At 38.9% G+C, this 24,289-nt stretch overlaps 1 protein-coding gene across 1 annotated transcript in view; it reads left to right on the top strand.

Annotated features, from left to right (window-relative positions):
- ACER3 (alkaline ceramidase 3) overlaps positions 1–24,289 on the top strand; it is a 163,653-nt gene that overhangs the window by 75,664 nt on the left and 63,700 nt on the right. Inside the window, exon 3 of the mRNA XM_010366770.2 lies at positions 20,226–20,278. Within this exon, the coding sequence (XP_010365072.1) occupies positions 20,226–20,278 (53 nt within the window). The remainder of the gene's footprint in view (positions 1–20,225; positions 20,279–24,289) is intronic.

Below are 24,289 nucleotides of genomic sequence, written 5' to 3'. Positions count from 1 at the left end.
TTGAATTTGCTTATTATAATATGATCATGTAAGAGAATGTCCATGCTTAGGAGATACATGCTAAAGTATTTAGGGGTAAAGGGTCATGCTCTCTGCAACTTACTTTCAAATTGTTGAGCAAAATAACAATGTGTTTATTGCTTTATTTTATATACTTAATTTTTTTTTAAAATAGAGATGGAGGTCTCACTATGTTGGCCTAGGTTGGTCTTGAACTCCTGGCCTTAAGTAGTCCTCCCACCTCGGCCTCCCAAAGTGCTAGGATTACAGGCATGAGACACTGTACCCAGCCAACCTTTTTTTTTTTTTTTTTGAGACGGAGTCTCGCTCTGTCGCCCAGGCTGGAGTGCAGTGGCCGGATCCTAGCTCACTGCAAGCTCCGCCTCCCGGGTTTACGCCATTCTCCTGCCTCAGCCTCCCTAGTAGCTGGGACTACAGGCGCCCGCCACCTCACCCGGCTAGTTTTTTGTATGTTTTTTAGTAGAGATGGGGTTTCACCGTGTTAGCCAGGACGGTCTCGATCTCCTGACCTTGTGATCCGCCCGTCTCGGCCTCACAAAGTGCTGGGATTACAGACTTGAGCCACCGCGCCCGGCCCAACTTTTTAAATATATTGAGAGAGAAAGATAAAATGCAAGATGTAATAATGAGTAAACCTAATTTAAGGGTGTTTGGGAGTTCATTGTAATACTTTTGTAACTTTTTTTTCTAAATGGGAAATGGGTTAAATATTTTTAAAATAAAATATTTAATTATTTTAAAAGAATTGTTGAACATTTTAAAAGATTTATTGGTATACTATAATCAACTATAAGTGTATATAGACAATACTATGTATAGTCTATAGTATACCAAGCAACTTAACAATGAATGAGAGTTTTGGAATAAGTAAAGCTAGGAACAGAAGTGGGTAGCGATTATAGGAGTATTTTTCTGACTTAATCTTTCTCTTCCTATCCATCAACTCTGGTGGTAAATGACTTCTTCCTCTGTGCTACTTCTATACCTTATTCTTACTTTTTGAATTGCACTTATATCACTGTATGTGGTACTGTTATAATGTTTTTAAGTATCTGTCCCTTCTATAAGACGAAGCTTCCTAAAAGTAGGGTTGAGTTTTATTCTTCTGGATTTTCTGCATTCAGCAATACCTGGTGCAAACTAAACACATGAGAATATTCGATGGATGAGTGAATGAAAAAAATGAATCCTTTATTTTAAACACCTCTAAACATTAGGCAAACTTTGCTAAAACTTCTTTTCTTATAATCTTGTTTGAATTTTACACTGAATTAAGTCTCCCCACCAAATATGTGTGTGTGTACACACACACACAGAAAGCAGGGAAGAGAAGGGGAGAAGAGAAACACAACTTTACCTGGAAACAGAGATTTTATTTCAAATAAAGAATATTTGCCGAATACCGTAACAAGATTTTCAGTTTTTTCTTTTTTGACAAAAACCCATAACAACTCCTTAACTGATATGCACTTAGTTGTTGGTGTTGAAAGAGATTTTGTAGAAAGAAGTGGGAATTTTGGCTTTGTGGAGAAATATTTCAGGAACAGACAATAATTTATGAGATTTCTGGTTTAGAGCATCGATCCACTAAGAATTCAGTCATTTTAAAATTTGAGGGCCGGGCGCGGTGGCTCAAGCCTGTAATCCCAGCACTTTGGGAGGCCGAGACGGGCGGATCACGAGGTCAGGATATCGAGACCATCCTGGCTAATACGGTGAAACCCCGTCTCTACTAAAAAATACAAAAAACTAGCCGGGTGAGGTGGCGGGCGCCTGTAGTCCCAGCTACTAGGGAGGCTGAGGCAGGAGAATGGCGTAAACCCGGGAGGCGGAGCTTGCAGTGAGCTGAGATCCGGCCACTGCACTCCAGCCTGGGCAACAGAGCGAGACTCCGTCTCAAAAAAAAAAAGAAAGAAAGAAAAGAAAAATTTTTGAGCTGGGCACAGTGGCTCACGCCTGTAATCCCAGCACTTTGGGAAGCCGAGGTGGGCAGATCACGAGGTCAGGATATCGAGACCATCCTGGTTAACACGGTGAAACCCAGTCTCTATTAAAAATACAAAAAATTAACCGGGTGTGGTGGTGGGCGCCTGTAGTCCCAGCTACTCAGGAGGCTGAGGCAGGAGAATGGCGTGAACCCAGGTGGCAGAGCTTGCAGTGAGCCGAGATCACACCACTGCACTCCAGCCTGGGCGACAGAGCGAGACTCCGTCTCAAAAAAAAAAAAAAAAAAATTATTTGAAAAATATTTACTGAGTATCTATTATGTGCTAGTTATAATTCTCAAAACCAATGTTCATTGGAGCTTATAGTCTAGCATGGGAGACAGAAATTAATTAGATAATTTTAATTTTTTATTTTTATTTATTATTATGTTTTGAGACAGAGTCTTGCAGTATAATTTGAAGTCAGGCAATATGCTGCCTCCAGCCTGTTCTTTTCACTTGAGGCAATATGATGCCTCAGCCTTGTTCTTTTCTCTTTCACTTAGCATTGCTTTGGCTATTCTGGCTCTTTTTTGGTTTCATATGAACTTTAGAATAGGAAATGATGATATTTTGATAGGGATTTCATTGAACCTGTAGATTGATTTGGGCAGTATGATCATTTTAATGATATTAATTCTTCCAATCCATGAGCATGGGATGTTTTTCCATTTGTTTCCAATTTCTTTCATTAGTGTTTTGTAATTTTCCTTGTAGAGCTCTTTTATCTCCTTAGTTAAATATATTTCTAGATATTTTATTATTATCATTATCATTATTATTATTATTTAACTATTGTAAATGGGATTGCCTTCCTGATTTGGCCCTCCAATAGATCATTGTTGGTTTATAGTAATACTATTGATTTATGTACGTTGATTTTGTATCCTGAAACTTTACTGAATTCGTTGATCAAATCTAAGAGTTTTTTTGGTGGAGTCTTTAGGATTGTCTGGATATAAGATCATATAGTCAGCAAACAGGGCTAATTTGACTTCTTCTTTTCCAATTTGGATGTCTTTTATTTTTTTCTTTTGCCTGATTGCTCTGGCTAGAACTTCCATACTATATTGAATAAGAGTGGTGAAAGTGGGCATCCTTGTCTTGTTCCAGTTCTTAGAAGGACTGCTTTCAACTTTTCCCCATTAAGTATGATATTGGCTATGGATTTGTTGTATACGGCCTTTATTATGTTGATATATGTTCCTTCTATGCCTTGTTGAGGACTTTTGTTATGAAAGGATGTTGAGTTTTAATGGATACTTTTTTTGCATCTATTGAGATGATCATATGGTTTTTGTTTTTCATTCTTATGTGATTATTTGCATTTATTGATTTGCATATTTTGATTTTTGTATTTGCATATGTTTAACTATCTTTGCCTCTCTGGGATAAATGCCATTTGATCATGGTGTATTATATGTTTTTGATGTGCTGTTGGATTTGATTTGTTAGTATTTTGTTGAGTTTTTTTGTGTCTATGTTCATCAGATATATTGGTCTGTAGTTTTCTTTTTTGTTTTTGTGTGGTTGTCTGGTTTTGGTATCATGGTGATTCTGGCTTTGTAGAATTAGGAAGAATTATGTCCTCCTTGATTTTTTGGGGTAGTTTCAGGAGGATTGGTATTAGTTCTTCTATGTATGTTTGGTAGAATCCGGCAGTGAATCCATCTAGTCCTAGACTTTGTTTTGTTGGGAGATTTTTTTTTTAAATCACTGATTCAATCTCACTAGTCATTATTGATCTATTCAGGAGTTTCATTTCTTCCTGGTTCGATTTGGGGAGGTTGTATGTTTCCCAGAATTTATCTGTTTCCTCTAAGCAGAGTGTATAGTTGTTTATAATAGTCTGTGATGATTTTTTGTATTTTTGTGGTATCAATTGTAATGTCTCCCTTTTCATTTCTGATTGTTTTTATTTGGATCTTCTCTCTTCTTGGTTAGTCTAGCTAGTGGTTTATCAATTTTGTTTATCTTTTCAAAGAACCAACTTTTCATTTTGTTGATCCTTTGCTTTTTTGTTTGTTTGTTTCATTTATTTCTGCTCTTATCTTTGTTATTTCTTTTCTTCTGCTAACTTTGGGTTTGGTTTCTTCTTGTTTTTCTAGTTCCTTGAGGTGTGACATGAATTGTTAACTTATGATCTTTCTACTTTTTTGATGTAGGCATTTAATGCTATCAACTTCCCTCTTAGCACTGCTTTTGCTGTATACCACCAGTTTGGGTATGTTGTTTCCATTTTCATTTATTTCAAAATATTTTAAAATTTGTATCTTACTTCCTTCATTGACCTAGTGATCATTCGGAAGCATGTTGTTTAATTTCTGTGTGTTTGTATAGTTTCCACAGTTCCTTTGGTAGTGATTTCTAGCTTTATTCCACTGTGATCTGAGAAGATACTTAATACAATTTTGATTTTTTAAAAAATTTTAAGATTTGTGGACTAACATGGTATATCTTATATAGTGTTCCATGTGCTGATGAAAAAAGTATATATTCTGTAGTTGTTGGGTAGAATGTTCTGTAAATATCTATTAAGTTCATTTGATCTAAAGTCCAATGTTTCTTTGTTATTTTATCTTGATGATCTACCTAGTGCTGTGAGTGATGTGTTGAAGACCCCCCACTATTATCATATTGCTGTATACTTCTTTCTTTAGGTCTAATAATGCTTGTTTTGTGAATTTGAGTTCTCTGATATTGGGTGCATATATATTTAAGACTGTCATATTCTCTTGCAGAATTAATACCTTTATCATTATATAAGGACCTTTGTCTTTTTTTTTTTTTTTTTACTTTTTTTTTTTTTACTGGTTTTTTTTTTTCAATGAATTTTTCATTTCCAGAATTTCTGTTCGGTTTTTGTTTAAAGTCTATTTTATCTGATATAAGTATAGTTATTCCTGCTCACTTTTGATTTCTGTTTTCATAGAATGTCTTTTTCCACCCCTTTACTTTCAGTCTATATGTATCTTTACAGGTAAGGTGAGTTTCTTGTATGTAGATATCGCTGGATCATGCTTTCTAAAATCCATTCTGTCAATCTGTATATTTTAAGTGGATCATTTAATCCATTTACATTCAAGGTTAATATTGATATGTGAGGCTTTGTTCCTGTCCATTGTTAATTGTTTTCTAGTTGTCTTTTTGTCTTTGTGGTTTAATGAAATTCTATTCTGTTCCCATTTGATTCTTTTCCTCCGTTGTGCAGTTGTTTTATAAGACTTACGAGTTTTATATTCTCATGTATTTTCATGATGGTGATTGTTGACCTTTCATTTCCATGTTTTTAAGACTCCTTTGAGCATCTCCTGAAGGACCAGTCTAGTGGTAACAAATTCTCTCAGTGTTTGCTTCTCTGGGAAAGACTTTATTTTGCCTCCATTTGTGAAACTTATTCTGGCAGGATGTAAAATTTTGGGCTGATTTTTTTTTTCTTTCAGCACTTTGATAATCCCATTCCATTCTCTTCTGGCCTGTAAGGTTTCTTTTAGAAAGTCTGCTGTTAGTTTGATGGGGTTTCCTTTATAGGTGACTAGATGCTTTTCTCTTACTAATTTTAAAATTCTTTCTTTTACTTTGACTTTTGACATTCTGAATATAATATGCCATAGTGATGTCCTCTTTGCTATGCCTCCTGAATCTGGATGTCTAACTCTCTTGCTTGACTTGGAAAGTTTTTATTGACTATTTCCTTAAATATGTTTTCTGAACTTTTGATCTCTCTTCCCCATTGGAATACTGATAATTTGTAAGTTCAGTCACTTTGTGTAGTCCCAGAAGTCTTGAAGGCTTTGTTCATTCTTTTTTATTATTATTTTCCCTATTTTTGTCTGATTGGATTATTTCAAAAGACCTGTCTTCAAGTTCTGAGATTCTTTCTTCTTAGTCTAGTCTATTATTGAAGCTTTTAAATGTATTTTGTATTTTTTTCAATGAATTTTTCATTTCCAGAATTTCTGTTTGGTTTTTGTTTAAGATATTTATCTCCTTGGTAAAGTTCTCATTTATATCCTGAATTGATTTTCTGATTTATTTATATTGGTTCTCAGATTTCTCTTGTATCTCATGGAGCTTCTTCAAAATCAGTATTTTGAATTTTTTATCTGGCATTTCAAGGAATTATTTTTGGTTGGGACTGGTGCAGGACAACAGTTGTGGTCCTCTGATGGTGTCATAGTTTCCTGCTTGTTCATGTTTCCCATGTCCTTCCATTGATATCTAAACATCTGGTTTAGTATTCACTTGTTCCAATTTTTTGAAATTGCTTTTGTAGGGCAGAATTTTTTCCTGAAGATAGATATATGTTGTTGGTTGAATAGGATGCTTTGGCTTTGATTTTGAGTGCCTGCAGTAGTGTGGTCTTTGTATGACTTCTTTGGTAGTACACAGGTTCAGTGGTATCTGTTATTTCCTCTATGGCTTAGGGTATAGTTAGCTGAGGCTGTGGTGAAGTTTTGCTGGGGGCTTGGACACCTGCTGAGCCAGTATTCACACCCCACTGGTGGCAGAAGTAGGCTGTGTGTCTGTTTTAAGTCTCCAAAACAGCATACGCTGGCACTAGTGTTAGTGGGTCCTGGAGAGCCAATTCTTGGGCCTGTACTTCACTTGCTTAGAAGCTAGTAGTGGAAGTACAGTAGGCCAGGTATGTGGGCAGGTTCTCAGACTCCTGGGCAGCTGGTATGATACGGGTAATGGCAGTAGTGGTAGTGGAGCAATCCACTGGGAGCCAAGTGGTCTTCGTTGGTGTTGCTAGTAGCTGTGATGGGTTGGGCAGGCTAGTCCTCAGTCCCACAGCTGCCTGAAACAGGGTGATAGGTATTGTCTTAGTTATAAGCAGGAGAGTCTGGTTTCCCTGTGCCTCCCTCGGCTGGTTGGTAGTTGCAGCCGGGTAACCTCAGTCTGAGGGCACAGCCTTGCATTAAATTCTCAAAATGGTGCTAGCTGGGGCCTGTGACCAGAGAGGGCAAGGCCCCTCTCAGGTGTGTAGCATGGGCAAGTGTGAAGAGTGTGGTCTGCTTAAGTTTTAGTCGCACAGCAGTCTGTAGCAGAGCAGTGGGTATTATCCTTGGTATATGTAAGAGAGCCTGATTTCCCTGTCCTCCTCAGCCAGGCAGCAGATGCAGCCTTATCAGCTTGAACTGAGCCCAAGGGCAAGGCACAGCCCAGCATTAAACTTTCCTTTTTTTTTTTTTTTTTTTTTTCTTTTTTTTTTTCTTTTTTTTTTAATTATACTTTAAGTTCTAGGGTACATGTGCATAACGTGCAGGTTTGTTACATATGTATATTTGTGCCATGTTGGTGTGCTGCACCCATCAACTCGTCAGCACCCATCAATTCATCATTTATATCATGTATAACTCCCCAATGCAATCCCTCCCCCCTCCCCCCTCCCCATGATAGGCCCCAGTGTGGGATGTTCCCCTTCCCGAGTCCAAGTGATCTCATTGTTCAGTTCCCACCTATGAGTGAGAACATGTGGTGTTTGGTTTTCTCTTCTTGTGACAGTTTGCTAAGAATGATGGTTTCCAGCTGCATCCATGTCCTAAACTTTCTAAATGATGCCTTGGACCTGCGACCCGGGGAGGGAAGGGTGCACCTAGGAAGGCAGCATGGGCAAGAAGCTGCAGGGAGTATGATCTGCTTGAGTCTCAGTTTCACAGCAGTCTGTAGCAGGGTGGTGGGCATTGTCCTAAGTATTAGTAGGAGAGCTTAGCTTCTTTGTTACTCCTTGGCCAGGTGGTGGCTGCAGCCACATCAGCCCAAACTCAGCCTGCGGGTGGAGCGCAGCCCAGCATTGAACTCTCAATATGATGCCTAAGGTCAGGACTAGGTAGGGCGGGGCCCCTCCCAGGTAAGCAGTGTGAGCTAGAGGCTCTGGAGAGTGTGGTCCACCCGCGTCTCAGTTGCAACGGTAACCCCAAGCAGGGCAGTAAGGACCCCCCAGGGGTACATGGGAGCACCCAGTCTCCCCTCCCCTCCTTGGAGCAGTGTAGCAACAGCAGCTTCATCTGTAGATTCCTGGTATCTAGGCTGTCACTATGGCATTTAGCCAATGCTGGTCTAGGCTTGGATGCCTGTGGGATTTTGCATTGATTCCCTTTTGGAGCAACATCTCTGGGCAATCTCTAGGTAGCTTCCTGTGTCAGCCCACAGGGATTGAAGGGTTCTCCCTAGCCAAAATTGTAAAAGCCCATTTTGGAGTGTGGAACTCTGGGGGTTTCTCTCTTCTTGTTTTTTTACATCCAGGACCCTCTCCAGGCTTTCAGTCAGTCCCTGGCTAGCCAAGTTGCCTTGAACCCTCTCTTTATTCACTTTTGGTGCATCTTGTCACTTCTATAGTGAATCCTAGTGTTCTCTCCTAGACAGTCTGTTTGAAAGATATCTGCTTATTATTCTGGTTCCTCTCCGTGGAGGAGACACACACTACCTGTGTCTTGTCAGCCATCTCTCCCTCTTTTCCTTCAAAGTGCCTGATATTCTTAGGTACTGGCAATGAAAAGATGAACAACACACCTTCCCTGAGCCAGAGAAATTTATGACAGTTCCCAAGAGGAGAGGGTACACTACACTACACAGGGCTTCATGGGGAAGCACCAGGACCCAAAGTGATTTTCATCAGAAAAGGACCATTGGAAATTCTTTGCATGGAGGAAGCTTAATTAAATTTAGTGTGATCATATCTATAGTCTGTCACTGCCAGAGTAAATAAAAGTCATCTTAAGTGATCTTAACAACATTTTACCTCTTATCAAGGAGAAATTGAGTCGATGCATTAGCATACTATATTCTGGTCTAATAGACTTTTAAATTGTAGCAATAGGCATCAAATCAATGTGCCATGGAAAGGATTTTTGGAAATCATTTTACAGCTTGCTTAGTAGCTCATTTATTCCTCCCTCTCTTTTTTAGTCCAATTTGCCAAAAATATTAGTGACCTGTTTTTTAGTCTGATAAATAGTAACACTGAAGAAAAATTTGGGGAAAGCAATGAAAAATATTCATAATCCCATCATCCAACAGAAATAATATTTTAATTTTTGGTTAATAGTTCCAGTACTTGTGCATATGGAAGTATGATTTTCAGCCACCACCTGGCCAAGGAGTGACAGAGATAGATAGATAAATGTAGACAGATTCAAAACTACATTTTGAATAAACACGTTTAACCTAGTAGCCCAAACCCAGGGACAGGACCAATCAGAGATGCAGAAACCACAGATAGCTAAGTAGCCCATGTAGTCAGTGAACAGGAAATGAAATGAGATAGCCAGTACCTAGCTTGGTAGAACTGCCTAAGGCAGAAAGCAGGCAGCTGCAATGGCTCTTCATGTGGTTCCTATGAGCCTCAGTTGTGGCTTACGTTTCATAGGGTTTTAGGCTGGAGCTAGAATAAGACAATAATTAAATAACAAATTATTTTCTAAGAAAAAAGATGTAAAAGATTATAACATCTAGTCTCATTTTTACTATTACCATGTCTGTTATTGCTGTAGCTCCATTCTGGCTCTCTCTCTCTCTCTCTCTCTCACTCTCTCTCTCTCTGTGTGTGTGTGTGTGTGTGTGTGTAGGTGTGTGTGTGTAGGTGTGTAGGTTACAATAATAAGGTTACATACTAGTTAAAAGATAAATTAGAGAATGATCAGTTCCCTTGAGGGTAGATGGGAAACAGTTTAAAAAGCTCTTTTTAAATAGCCTAAATGGCTTCTTATCAGTATAAAGATAAAGTTCAAACTTCTTAGGACAACTTTCCAAGGTTCATGCTTTCAATTACTGCACTCTACTGCCCCCTAATATGATAGTGCATTTTGTTTCTATTGTGAATGCTTATACAGCCATGCATGCCCTGGAAGTCATAGTTGGCATTGTTTTGACAGTAGTAATAACACTAAAACCTCTGAATATGTAGATTTTATGTCATATACCAGGTTGCTGATGCCTTGACACTTTATAGAAACATGACCTTCTCCTTGTATCGTGTATTCTAGGTCCCTTCTTATGCATTATGGTAAACCATGATGTGATTTAAAAGGAACTTGTAACTCTTGGGCTTTTACATTTCTGTCATGGCAAATAAGCTAACTTGCTTCCGAAATCTAATTATGTCATCTTTGTACATGATTTTTTCATAGCTTGAGTTAGACTAGAAAATAAAATTCATCGATACCTATTGTATGCCAGACACATGGTAGATAATCCTCATAGCAACCTTTCATGACAAGTATCCTTATTTCATAGCTAAGGCAACTGAGTCTCAGAGATTTAAACAGCTTTTTAAAGTTGGTAAGTAATAAGTGATAAATCTGGGATTCTAGTCTAGGTCTGATCTCAAAATCCTTGTACACTATTTCTAGTGTGATCAGATGAGTCAAAATAAATGTATATCAGAGCATATTTGTGTTTTATTGTAACCTTGAAAAACTTTGGCTGATAGTTTGCCAAGATATCTGAATCCAGAGGTTCCAACTAAGTGAAATTCTATTATACATTTGAGAAACTCTTAAAACTATAGTAAAATGTTGTGAATATGAACATCTGATTAGAAGATGCAGATGGTACCCTGACCTCCTTGTTCCAATTTCAGTTCTATTTTGATTGTATCTGTCTTCACTTTGGACATGACCATATGGGGGAACTTATCCCTATTACTTATTTTGTGGAATGTGCTGGATAATTTCTACAGATACGAATTTTATATTAACTTTGATGTCACAAGCAAGTCAAATGCAGCTCTTCATCATGATGAAATGTTGGCTAAAAGAGTCACCTTGATATTAACAAAATATTTTATTCTTCATGTGACTAAATCAGTGTGCATGCAAGAAGAAAAAATGCTTAGATTCCTTTTTAAAATTATCTTCAGAAATTCTAATTTTTATAAATTAAGGACCAATAAATGCAATTTTGTTTTCACACATTTGACATTTGTTCCTTTGACTTAAATAACTTCTCCACTCTTTATTTTCCTATTTGTGGTGATGTGAATAATTTTTCAGAAAATATGTACTTCCTGATAAATTGTAGTGTGTCAATAATGAAAACTGTTCTATGGTGCTAAACTTCACCTGTTCTCCAGCCCTGCCTACCTCTTTCTAGTCAACCATTTTCTGTTTAGGTGAGATAACCTATTTGAAAATCTGTATTCCTTAGCACATGGGTTCTAATCTGGACTTTGTCTGCCTTGCTAGGTTCATCTTCCGTAACTCTCCCACGTATACCCAACAGTTTAGCTATATCAAACTACTTGCTGTTTTCAGTACCATATGTATTTTCACATCTCTGCCTTTAACCTTCTTTGTCTGGTGAACTCCGCATGGCTATCAATTAGGACTCTGCTTTCTCTAGAAAGCCACCTTTTAAATCTTCCTTAGTCTCCTGCTAGGATCAGATAACTTTTCTGCTCTCCCACAGAATACAGTGCATATCTTTATTATAGCATTTCGTGCACCATATTGTAATTATCTGTGTACTTCCTAACTTTCTCCTAATATACCTTAGAAGTCAAGAGGGAATGTGGTAGAATATGAGGTTGGAGAGATTTGGGCAGGAGCCAGGTCACACAGGGCCTTACCATAAGCCAGAGTAGAGTCTAAAGTTTATTCTAAGAGCAATGGAAAGCCAATGGAGGGTTTTAAACAGAGGAGTGACATGATCATATATATATATATATATATATGAATATGTGTGTATGTATATCTATATATAAATATAGATATAGATTTGAGGCAGGACATCACTCTGTCACCCTGGCTGGAGAGCAGTGGCACGATCATGACTCACTGCAGTCTCAATCGCCTAGGTTCAAGTGATCCTGCCACCTCAGCCTCCCTTGTAGCCGGGACCATAGGCGTGCACCACCATACCAACTAATTTTTTACATTTTTTGTAGAGACATTGTGTCACTATGTTTCCCAGGCTGAGCTGGTCTGGAAGTCCTAGGCTCAAGCAATCCTCCTGCCTTGGCCTCCCAAAGTTGTAGGATTATAGGCATGAGCCACTGTGCCAGGCCCAGAATTTACAAAGGAAGAAAAAATTCCAAAGCCAATTTGGAGATTTTCTCTTGATAGCCTTGTTATAACTACAGAAAGTATGTTTTGTTGAGAGAAAGATAATATGGACGGTCTTTTCTGTCTTTTCCTGAATTTACTAAGATCTAAAAATTATACTTGCCCTCATTTTTCTTTCCATCGAATGAAAATATGTTTGATTCTAAATATGTGCCTTATATTTGCACTTCTGCCTTTTGAATTATTTTATAACTTGGTTCCTCTAATTTTGTCTTGATTCATACCCTTGCCATGAAATGATCCTCTCCTAAGTTTTGGATCAGCCCTTTTTAAAATTTATATACTAAAATCAGAGGTTCTGAAGTACCTGTATCTTATCAAAAACAATTTATGTACAGCCTTAAGTTACAACTTATTTTTGTCACAAGATTCATAAATAAAAATCTTAATGGAAATAAATTATGCAGCAATTGCTAACTTTGGTGGGATATTTTTATTGCTCCTTTACTTTTGTGTCTTGCTGATTTTTATAGCTAGAAGCATTTTTTTCCTCTCCCCTCCACCATTAAAACATATCATAGTATTCCCTTAAAGTGGGTATAATCACAATGACGAAACATTTTAAGAGGCTCACAATAGCCGTTTTGATCTTCTTGGTCTTCTTTTCTTTCCAGTGTTGTAATGTGTCTGGAGAACATTTCAGTTCATCATTGACTAGACAGAAAGTGACCAAAATTGCTTTCTGAATTCTCCCTTGATTTCTTGTTAAATGTGGAGACGTGACTGGGTTTCCCCCATCTGGTTCACTTCAGAGAGCTAATTTCAGGTACCTTCTTTTATTTCTCCCCCTTCCTTCTCTCCTCCTGCCCTATTTCTTGTGAAATAGTGGATTATCAAAGGAGAAGAAAAAAAAAAATCAGCCATTCAGCGAATACCTAATAAGTGTTCTCTATATGCCTGGCACTGGGCTAGTTTCTAGTGATAGTGAACCGTGGAGACCTAGACTGTGCCTTTTATGAACCTTAGAATCCAACAGTGATCTTTGGGTCTTCATGGGCAACAGTCATTGACAGCCCTTTAAAATACATGTGCCAGGGCACCCACTGAATGAGAAGCTTCTGGACTGGCCTGGCATTTTAAAAGCTGTATGGGCAAAACAGTATGATCCAAAAGCTGATAATTACTGGCTTTGTCAAACATTATTTCTTGGATGCTTTGTATAGTAGACTTAACTGGAGAGGAAGCAGAGGAAGATTTGACTTAGGAGATGACACTTAAAATGAATCTAGGATACACACTGAAGTATTAAGGGGTAAAAGGACATGATATATCAATTTACTCATAAATGTTCAGAAAAATATTATGTATATATACACACACACACACATACATATATATGAAAATTAGCCAGATGATAAAAATTGGTAAATCTGAACCAATATGTAGAACATATACAAGAATTCACTATACTATTCTTTTTTTTTTTTTTTTTTTTTTTTTTTTTTTTTTTTTTGAGACAGAATCTGGCTCTGTCGCCTAGGCTGGAGTGCAGTGGCACAATCTCGGCTCACTGCAACCTCTGCCTCCCAAGTTCAAGGGATTCTCCTGCCTCAGCCTCCTGAGTAGCTGGTACTACAGGCGCCTGCCCCCATGCCCAGATGCCCGGCTAATTTTTGTATTTTTAATAGAGATGGGGTTTCATTAAGTTGGCCAGGCTGGTCTCGAACTCCTGACCTCGTGATCTGCCTGCCTTGGCCTCTCAAAGTACTGGGATTACAGGTGTGAGCCACCGTGCCTGGCCGCTATACTGTTCTTTCAACATTTCTGTAAGTTTGAAATTACTTCAAAAGAAAAAGTTGAAAGAAACAAAAAGCAAACAATAAAATGGCTGTAGAAGTTGCCTAAGATTTTTTTTTTTTTTTTTTTTTTTTTTTTTTTTAAGACAGTCTCATTCTGTCACCCAGGCTGGAGTGCAGTGGTACAATCTATCTCAACTCATTGCAACCTCTGCCTCCCAGGTTAAGTGATTCTCCTGCCTCAGCCTCCCAAGTAGCTGCAATTACAGGTGCCTGTCACCACGCCCGGCTAATTTTTGTATTTTTAGTAGTGACAGGGTCACTATGTTCACTAGGCTGGTCTCAAACTCCTGACCTCAAGTGATCTACCCGCCTTGGCCTCCCAAAGTGCTGGGATTACAGGCGTGAGCCACTGCACCCAGCCACGAAGTTGCATAATATTTCAATAAACAGAGAGATAGGCTGGGGACAAGTGGGACTGAACAATGGAAAGAGTAAGTATTCCAGGCAGAAGTGACAGAATGAGCACAGGATGAGCAAAGGCAAAGCAGACTAGAGTTAATGGTGTGAGATCAGAGACCAAAGGCAATCAGCCATGACTGAACCACAAGCTACAGTGGAAGAAATCAGCAGAGCCAGATTATGAAGCTCCATGTATGCCTTGCAAGGAGTTTATTCATTATTTAAGTTAGCAGTTAAAATAGGATGCACACACTACAGGGACTGAGAAAAATCTTTTGGGATGCAGGAAGAAAACTCTTTAACTTCTATTTGTGGCTGGGTGTGGTGACTCACACCTGTAATCCCAGCACTTTGGGAGGCTGAGATGGGTGAATTACTTGAGGTCAGGAGTTCGAGACCAGCCTGGCCAACATGGCGGAACCCTGTCTCTACTAAAAATACAAAAAAATTAGCTGGGCGTGGTAGTGGGTGCCTGTAATCCCAGCTACTCAGGAGGCTGAAGCAGGAGAATTGCTTGAACCTGGGAGGTGGAGGTTGCAGTGAGCCAAGATTGCACTATTGCATTCCAGCCTGGGTGACAGAGTGAGACTCTGTCTCAAAACAACAAAACAAAACAAGACAAAAACTTCTATTTGTGTATAGTTAATTATTTACCTCATTTTAAAAAAATTTATATTTTATGTGTTTTAAAATATGTATAGTATCTTAGCACCACAGTGTGTATACAGTGTACAAATATACATACATGGGATTGCTTTAAAATATTTTTGATATCAAAATTGGAAAACTAGTCTTTAGACATTTTCCTACCTTGTAACCTGAGTGGTATTTTTAAAATGCAAAAGTGATTATGTCAATTCGTATGTGCATCTGTATGTGTCATTTTTTAACAACTGTACTTTCTCCTTAGGATAAAGTCCAAATCTGAATCAGAATCAGATTTTAACATGGCTTTAAAAGTTCTTTTTTTTTTTCTGAGATGGTGTTTCGCAAGAGCCAGGCTGGAGTGCAAATGGCGCGATCTTGGCTCACTGTAACCTCTGCCACCCAGGTTCAAGCGATTCTCCTGCCTCAGCCTCTCGAATAGCTGGGATTACAGGCTTGCACCACCACGCCTAGCTAATTTTGTCTTTTTAGTAGAGACGGGGTTTCACCATGTTGGTCAGGTTGGTCTCAAACTCCCGACCTCGGGTGATCCGCCCGCCTTGGCCTCCCAAAGTGCTGGGATTACAGGTTTGCGCTACCACGCCCAGCCTAAAAGTTCTTCTTAATCTAGTTTCTATAAACCATGCATGCCAGTTTCATCATTGGATCCCTATACCCAAGTTGTTCATGGTTTAAGCCAAGCTCTTTTAGTTCTTCGAATGCACTAACTTCGCCTTTATTCTAGATGATTCTTCTACATAGAATGATCTCATTTTTAAAAAAATTATTTCATCTGGTTAATTTTAACTTATTCTTCAAATTCTAGCTTAAGTGTTACTTCCTCAGGCAGCCCTCTTTTGACCCCCTAGACAAGGTAATAACATTATCTTTGCATAGATTCCCATAGCTCTATACCTCCCCTTTTTGATGTTTTTTTGTTTGGTTGGTTTTTGTTTGTTTGTTTGTTTTTTGACAAGATTTCACGCTGTCACCCAGGCTGGAGTGCAGTGGCACAATCATGGCTCAGTGCAGCCTTGACCTCCCAGACTCAAGTGATCCTCCCACCTTTCAGTCTCCCAAGTAGCTGTGACTACAGGACTATGCCATCATGCCCAGTTAACCTTCTGTATGCTTTGTAGAGACAAAGTTTCTCTGTGTTGCCCAAGCTGGTCTCGAACTCCTGAGCTCAAGGGATCTACCCACCTTGGCCTCCCAAAGTCCTGGGATTATAGGTGTAACTCACCATACCTGGCCCACTTTTTGTATTTTTAATGGTGTGTTTAAAGTTCTGAGACAGGAACCATATTTCTCTTGTACACTCACTTATCCCAGTGGAAATGCTTGGAGCATTAAGTACACAGTAGATATTTATTGAAAACAAATGGGGTCCTGGTTAAGTAAATACTTATCAAAATCATAATGAAATACCACTTCACATCCACTAGGATGGCTGTAATCACAGAGACAGCCAGTGATAAATATTGGCAAGATGTGGAGAAATTAGTATATTGCTGATAGGAATATAAGATGGTACAGACACTCTGAAAAACACTTCCTCAAAATACTAAACCATGTGACCCAGAAATTTCGCTCCAAAGTGTATATGAATGAATGAAATAAAAAAAAGTCCACATAAAAACTTGTATATGAGTGTTCACAGCAGCACTATTCATAATAGCGTAAATGTAGAAACAACCTAAATGTATTTTTTAGCTCGGGCTGCCATAACAAAATACCATAGACTGGGTAGCTTAAACAGCACGCATTTATTTCTCACAGTTCTGGAGGCTTGGAAGTCCAAGATCAAGGTGGCATTTAATTTGGTTCCTGGTGAGGAACCAAAACCAAAAAACGTCTCCTTCCTGGCTTGCAGACTGTCATTTTCTTGCTGTGTCTCACATGGCCTTCCCTCTGTTTATGCTGTGGAAAGAGAAGAAGCAAGCTTCAGTGTCTTCCTCTTATAAGGGCACTAATCCCATCCTGGGGACCCCACCCCCACATGACCTCATCTAAACCTAATTAACTCCCAAAGGTCTCACCTCCAGATACCATCACATTAGGAGTTAGAGCTTCAACATATGAACTGGGGAGTTGGGGAGGCAGGCATACAAACATTCAATACATAGCAATGTCCATCACCTGATGAATGGATAAGTAAAATATGGTATGTTCATATAATGGAATATTATTATTCATCCATAAAAAGGATGAATCACTGATGCATGTGATGACATAAATGAACCTTGGAAACATTATGCTTAAGGGAGAGAAGCTAGATGTAAAAGACTACATGATGTATGATTCCACTTAGATGTAATGTCCCCAGTAGGCAAATCTGTAGAGACAAAGTAGATTGATTGCCCAGGGCTGGAGGGGTTGAGAGAAAATGGAAAATGATTGCTAATGGGTATAGGCTTTCTTTTAGGGGTGATGAAAATGTTCTAAAATTAGCTTGAGGTGATGTTTGCACAAGTCTGAATATACTGAAAACAATTCAATTCTATACTTTGAATTAATTTTATGTGAATTGTATCTCAAGAAACCTGATAAACTTCAGCAAAACTTGGTGGTTTGCTTTAAAGGAGCAAAGTAAAAATGCTGTTCTGTTACATGTCTTTGGACTCTAAATGTCTGGAAATGTAAGTTGCAGGAGAGTACTTTTTTTAAAAGAATGGAAACTAACAAAGAAAAAGAGTGAATAAACCTAGTGCTACCCTCTCCTGAAAGCAATTTGAAACCTCTGAGTAGCCACCAGAATAGATTTTCTATCAGAATACTTTTTTATGTGTTACCCAGATTGTTGAAAGGAAATAAATTGTAGAGACCTCTAAAAAGTCAGACGTTTAATGGCTCTGTGAGCAAAAGCAGGGGGAAAAAATCAGACCTTTAATGCTAAATAATTTAACAGTATCAAGAGAACACTTTGAAAACGTTTTGATAAAAACAGTCCTTGAGTAAGGCATGATAAAGTGGCCATTCTACCAAGATGAATAATCATCCCATCTCACTTTTTTTTTTTTTTACTTCATAATATATTGTTATTGTGTGACTTTAAATAACTTAAAGGTTTTTATTTTTTTCCCTTTACATTGAATAATTTACCCACCTTTGTACCTTCTAATTACTTTTTTGGGAAAAAAAACACAAACCACCCCACTTCCTTATTTCTCTAATGAGATGAGTGCAATAACTGTTTTATTTCCCTCATTTCATTTTGAGGAATAAAAATTACAATCTATATAGTGACTTTTTTAAAGGCAAGAATAACATATAGTTTGAAATTTTTCTCAGGTGGTGTCATACAAGTTATTTAATGACACCCCTACTTACTACATGTGTTGGGCTAAGTCCTATGTATCCTTAAGTTTAATCTGTACCATCATTCTTGCATTCTTGGATTTCCTTCACAAGCGTTCCTTCTCTGTGCTTCCATGGTACTCAACACATATCTCCATGTACAGGCACTGTCTGTTTATCTGCCTGTCTCTTCCATTAGACTATATGTTTCATTAAGGCCAATGACTGGATCTTATCTTTGTACCTTAGCATCCATAACTGAATTTGGCAAATAGGATGCACTCAGTAAATTCTGAACTAAACTGAATCAGAGAAAAAAGCTCTATTAGATGTCATAGGGGCTGATACTTGGTCAGTTAATTTTTTTAAGTTGAAGCATAGAATTTTTTAAATTTTGGATATTAAACCTTTGATATATTGAAGCACAGAATTATTGAATACATATATACATGAAGTTTAATTTTTAATTTTTATTTATTTATTTTTTTTATTTTTGAGATGGAGTCTCACTCTGTCACCCAGGCTGGAGTGCAGTGGCACAATCTCAGCTCACTGCAACCTCCATTTCCCAGGTTTAAGCGATCCTCCCGCCTCAGCCTCCCAAGTAGCTGGGACTACAGGTGTGTATCACCATGCCTGGCTAATTTTTGTATTTTTAGTAGAGATGGGATTTCACCATGTCGACCAGGCTAATCTCGAACTCCTGACCTCAGGTGATCTGTCTGCCTCGGCCTCCAAAGTGCTGGGATTACAGGTGTGAACCACTGCGCTGGGCCTGAGGTTTTATTTTTGTTGTATGTAATCTTTGACAATTATTTAACATACGGCATGACCATTGAATGAGAGACCCTAATTTTAGTTCTACTTACTCTTTTTTGCTTTAAAAACCAAACATTTTATAAAACCCTAAAATGAAAATAGTTTATTTAAAATGGAGGCACTTGGGAAGAACTTAGGATATGAACACAGAATCTTTTTATTCTTTAATTTTATTATTATTATTTTATGTATTAATAGAGATAAGGTCTCACTGTGTTGCCCAGGCTGGTCTTGAACTCCTGACTTCAAGTGATCCTCTAGCCTTAGCCTCCCAAAGTACTGGGATTACAAGCCTGAGCCACTGTGCCCTGCCTACAGAATCTTTTTAGATTTTTACTATTTTTCCCAGTCTGTAACAGATAATCCAACCACAACTAATTCAACAATGATTTTTATTAGCACTTTTTTTTTTTTTGAGACGGAGTTTTGCTCTTGTTGCCCAGGCTGGAGTGCAGTGGCACAGTCTCAGCTCACTGCAACCTCCTTCTTCTGGGTTCAAACGATTCTCTTACCTCAGCCTCCCAAGTAGCTGGTATTACAGGGGCCTGCCACCACGTCCAGCTAATTTTTATATTTTTAGTAGAGACGAGGTTTCACCGTGTTGGCCAGGCTGGTCTTAAACTCCTGACCTCACGTGGTCCACCCCCCTCAACCCCCCAAAGTGCTAGGATTACAGGTGCGAGCCACCGTGCCTGGCCAGCAACTCATTTTTATTGAGTCTACTTTAAACATTTTAAATAGTTCTTGGAGAAGCAACAACTCTTTTTGCAGTCATAGTTTTGATAACCAAATACAATGGCATCAACAAGTTCAGGAACAAACTGACCAGCTCTTACTAAGCATACACCTTAGCCATTTGGGACAGAAGTGCAAAGGAGTAGCTAACCAGCTACGTGCATTAAAACTTATCCTGAGCATCAGATAATACATTTTACAGAAACAATGAAATATTGTTAGTCTAGTAAGTCACTTAGTAGGAGGGAATTTAAGAGAACTTATATAGTACTTCTTTTCTACACTAAAATTTCATCAATGATAGCACTTACTCAAGAGTCAGCTATATCTTGCCGCTAGATTTTATAAACTTCATTATCCTTAACTCAATGCTTTGAAATGTCTTATTGTCTTCTCAGGTCACTCTGGCCACGCACAAAGAATTTCATGCTAATTTTTTTTCATTTGTTTAATTTCAGTGGTAGGAATGGGATCCTGGTGCTTCCACATGACTCTGAAATATGAAATGCAGGTTAGTAATGATGAAATTGACAAATGCTTATTTCTCTTAATTCAGAAGTACTTCAGATTTGAGAAAAGAGCACATAACTATGGCTAAAAGATGGGATTTGTAATCTCTGGAGTTTTTTTACTTCAAGTCTGAGGATCCAAACTGACTAAGTGAAGTAAAGAAATAAGCAGGTGAGTCCATAAAGAAAACAAGTATAAATAGTATAGGGCTTTTTGACCATCTCTGTGCAGGCATATACAATTGAGAGCAGCATTAGAGAGCAGTCACATGGGGACATCTTAAAAAGACACAATCAGTTCACCAGAACAATACATTCTTATTCTGAGAAACCTGCATTCTTTCATGTTTCTGTGGCATCCATTTGAATGGTCTGAGTCCCTCTAGGTAGCAAGACTTTAGAGCAAGCTTGTCCAACCTGTGAGCCACATGTGACCCAGGATGGCTTTGAATGCAGCCCAATACAAATTCGTAAACTTTCTGAAAACATTATGAGGTATTTTTGCAATTTATTTTTATTTTTATTTTTCATTTTTTTGAATCGAAGTTTTGCTCTTATTGCCCAGGCTGGAGTGCAGTGGTGCGATCTCGGCTCACTGCAACCTCTGCCTCCCAGGTTCAAGCAATTCTCCTGCCTCAGCTTCCTAAGTAGCTAGGACTACATGCACCCACCACCAAGCCCGGCTAATCTTTTGGATTTTTAGTAGAGATGGGGTTTCACCATGTTGGCCAGGCTGGTCTCGAACTCCTGACCTTAGGTGATCCCGCCTGCCTCAGCCTCCCAAAATGTGGGATTACAGACATGAGCCACCACACCCGGCCATTAGTGTTGATTTTATGTGTGACTCAGGGAAGCCAAAACATTGGACACCCCTGCAGAGCTAGCTAAGGATTTTTAGTTTCCATCCTTACTCAGAGGAGGGCATATATGTCAAGTCCTTAGTCTTTTGATCTCTTGATTTCCCATCACTAATCCAGAAACTTCTAGAACAGTAGAACAAATAAAATCTGAGCTACATTTGTAATTTAAATTTTTCTAGTAGCTACATTGAAAAAAACTACACAGAAATGGGTGAAAATAACAATATATTTTATTTGGCTGGGCATGGAGGCTCACACCTGTAATCCCAGCACTTTGAGAGGCCAAGGTGGGTGGATCATGAGGTCAGGAGATCGAGACCATCCTGGCCAACATGGTGAAACCCCGTCTCTACTAAAAATACAAAAATTAGCTGGGTGTGGTGGTGTGCGTCTGTAATCCCAGCCACCCGGGAAGCTGAGGCAGGAGAATCTCTTGAACCTGGGAGGCAGAGATCGCACTGAGCCAAAGTCGTGCCATTGCACTCCAGCCTGGCGACAGAGCGAGACTCCATCTCGAATAATAATAATAATATATTTTATTTAACCCAGTATATCTAAAATATTATATATATATAATCAATATAAAAATTATGAATAAAGTATTTCATATTTTTAAATCTGGTTATATTTTATACCTGCAATATATTTTTAGTTAAGATTAGGCTTATTTCAAGTGCTCAGTAGCCACACTGGAGTGTCAAAACCTGAGTGTGGCTTATAGGATAGCCACATGGGGTGGGGACTATCCATCACAGAACACTGGGACCTGAGCCAGTTAAAGAGAGTGTCAACATAGGGAGATAGTCCAGTGTAGGATGTCAGAACCTAATTAGGAGTGAAGAGGGTATTTGCACATCAAGGCAGCCCAGGGACAGGGTATTAGAGACCAGGGTTGAAGAGGTATCCATGCAAAGGGGACAGCTCAGTGCAGAATAAGGAGGGTGTCCTCACACATTGGGGAGGTCATTTAACATGTGGTTGGAATCTTGAGTGGGACGGGGAGACTGCCACATAGTGGGGACAGCTTTGTGCCATGTTTTGGTACCCTGGGAAGGTGAGGGTGACTTCTACATGGCAGAGTGGCCCAGTGCAGGATCTGAGAGCACAAGCAGATCGAGAGGCCTTCTAAGTGGAGGTGCAGCAGCAGCCCAGCACTGAGTGTTGGAGCCTGAATTGAGTGAGAAGGGCATTGCTTGGGAAAAGGAGATGTAGCAATGGAAGCCATGTTGCATACAGGGTAATTAATCAAATAAATAAATATACTAAGGAGAATGGGAGCCAGGTTTCTTACTGTTAGAGAACAAAGTCGCAAACATGGAAAAGATGAAAACTAGAATGAACTCTGTGGTGACAAATTGAAATTGGAGTTAACAGTGCAAACTCACATGTTCAACACATACATATGTAATAGACATATAGATGTGAAAATATGTGATACACATACGTATTTTGTATATATGTATACATACTTAAATATTTTAATACACACATATGTACATACATTCTCAAGCTCTGTCCATGAGAGGATCTGGGAATGGTGAACTTCAAAGCCAAAGAATATATCTAGCATCCAGATCTTGTTTTCTAAAAATCATTCTTTAAAAGGAACCAGGGCTGATTCCAAGGGCTGGGGCAGAAAAAAAAAAAAAGGACAGTATCAGCCTAGATCATCTTTTTAAGCCGGAAAAAATGGAAAGGCTTAAAAAATTATGGGAATATGTCAAAAGGACACTGAAGCCAACTTGAAGGGGTTCCTGCTGGCCAAATCTGGGACAATTTGAGCATCAAAATAAGTGGTAATGGGTTATAATAGTTATAACCCGATGAGTAATATGGGAAACCTGAGTCCATACAAAGATAATAAATGATGTATTAAATGAAATAATACATGAGTATAAATAAATGAAGAAAAAGTTTGATGTTGAAGAGTATATTTATATAGTTTCAAAGTACCTTTTCACCAAGTACTTAAAAAGGGGAGAAAGAATACCTTTACAGTGGAGAAGCCTAGTGGGAAACACCTTAATCAAGCAACCTAATCATCACTAATGGGACAAATCAAAATTATATGTGTTAATGGAAAAACTAAACCTTGTCAAATATTTTTATTTTATATTATTATTTTTAATTTTTATTATTGTTATTTTTTGAGATGGAGTTTCGCCTTTGTCGCTTAGGCTGGCATGCAGTGGTGCAATCTTGGCTTACAGTAACCTCTGCCTCCCAGGTTCAAGTGATTCTCCTGCCTCAGCCTCCTGAGTAGCTGGGGTTACAGGCGTGCACCACCATGCCCGGCTTATTATTTTTTTTTTCAGATGGAGTCTCACTCTGTCGCCCAGAGCGACACTGGAGTGCAGTGGCGTGATCTCGGCTCACTGCAACCTCTGCCTCCCAGGTTCAAGCGATTCTCCCGCCTGAGCCTCCTGAGTAGCTGGGGTTATAGGCGCCTGCCACCACACCTCGCTAATTTTTGTATTTTTAGTAGAGACGGGGTTTCACCACATTGGCCAAGCTGGTCTTGAACTCCTGACCTAAGGTGATCCACCCACCTGGCCTCCCAAGGAGCTGGGATTACAGGCGTGAGCCACTGCGCCCGGCCTGTCAAATATTTTTTAAAGGCTTATTCTGAGCCAATATTAGTGACCATGGCATGGTGTGATACTGATGAGCTGGGAGAAGTCCCCAAACACCAGTGGACCTCTATCCTAGCCAATGTCTAGGCTCTTGATACCATCACAAGAATGAATTCAATGACAAGTTGAAAAATAATAGAAGTAATTTATTGCAAAGAATAAAGGTAAGAAAAAGGAGTGCAGATGTACTTGAGAGAATGTCATGCAGTGGGGTTTAGGGCTGCTACCTTTATGTGTTTCTCTAACCAAGGAATGGAATATTCTTGAAAATTCCTGGAAAAAGGTAGAAATTTATCAGAACTGTGGTGCCACCCATTTTACATCAAATATAGGTATTCCTGGAACTGTCATAGTGAAGGAGAAGAAAAGGAAAAATTGATTAGGTAAACAGTTAAGGCTGGGCCGGGCGCGGTGGCTCAAGCCTATAATCCCAGCACTTTGGGAGGCCGAGACGGGCGGATCACGAGGTCAGGAGATCGAGACCATCCTGGCTAATACGGTGAAACCCCGTCTCTACTAA

Source organism: Rhinopithecus roxellana, chromosome 15 (genome assembly GCF_007565055.1).
Source record: "Rhinopithecus roxellana isolate Shanxi Qingling chromosome 15, ASM756505v1, whole genome shotgun sequence".
In the NCBI taxonomy this organism is placed as follows: domain Eukaryota; kingdom Metazoa; phylum Chordata; class Mammalia; order Primates; family Cercopithecidae; genus Rhinopithecus; species Rhinopithecus roxellana.
Note: the sequence above shows the minus strand (reverse complement) of the source record. Positions and strands in the feature narration are given on the sequence as shown.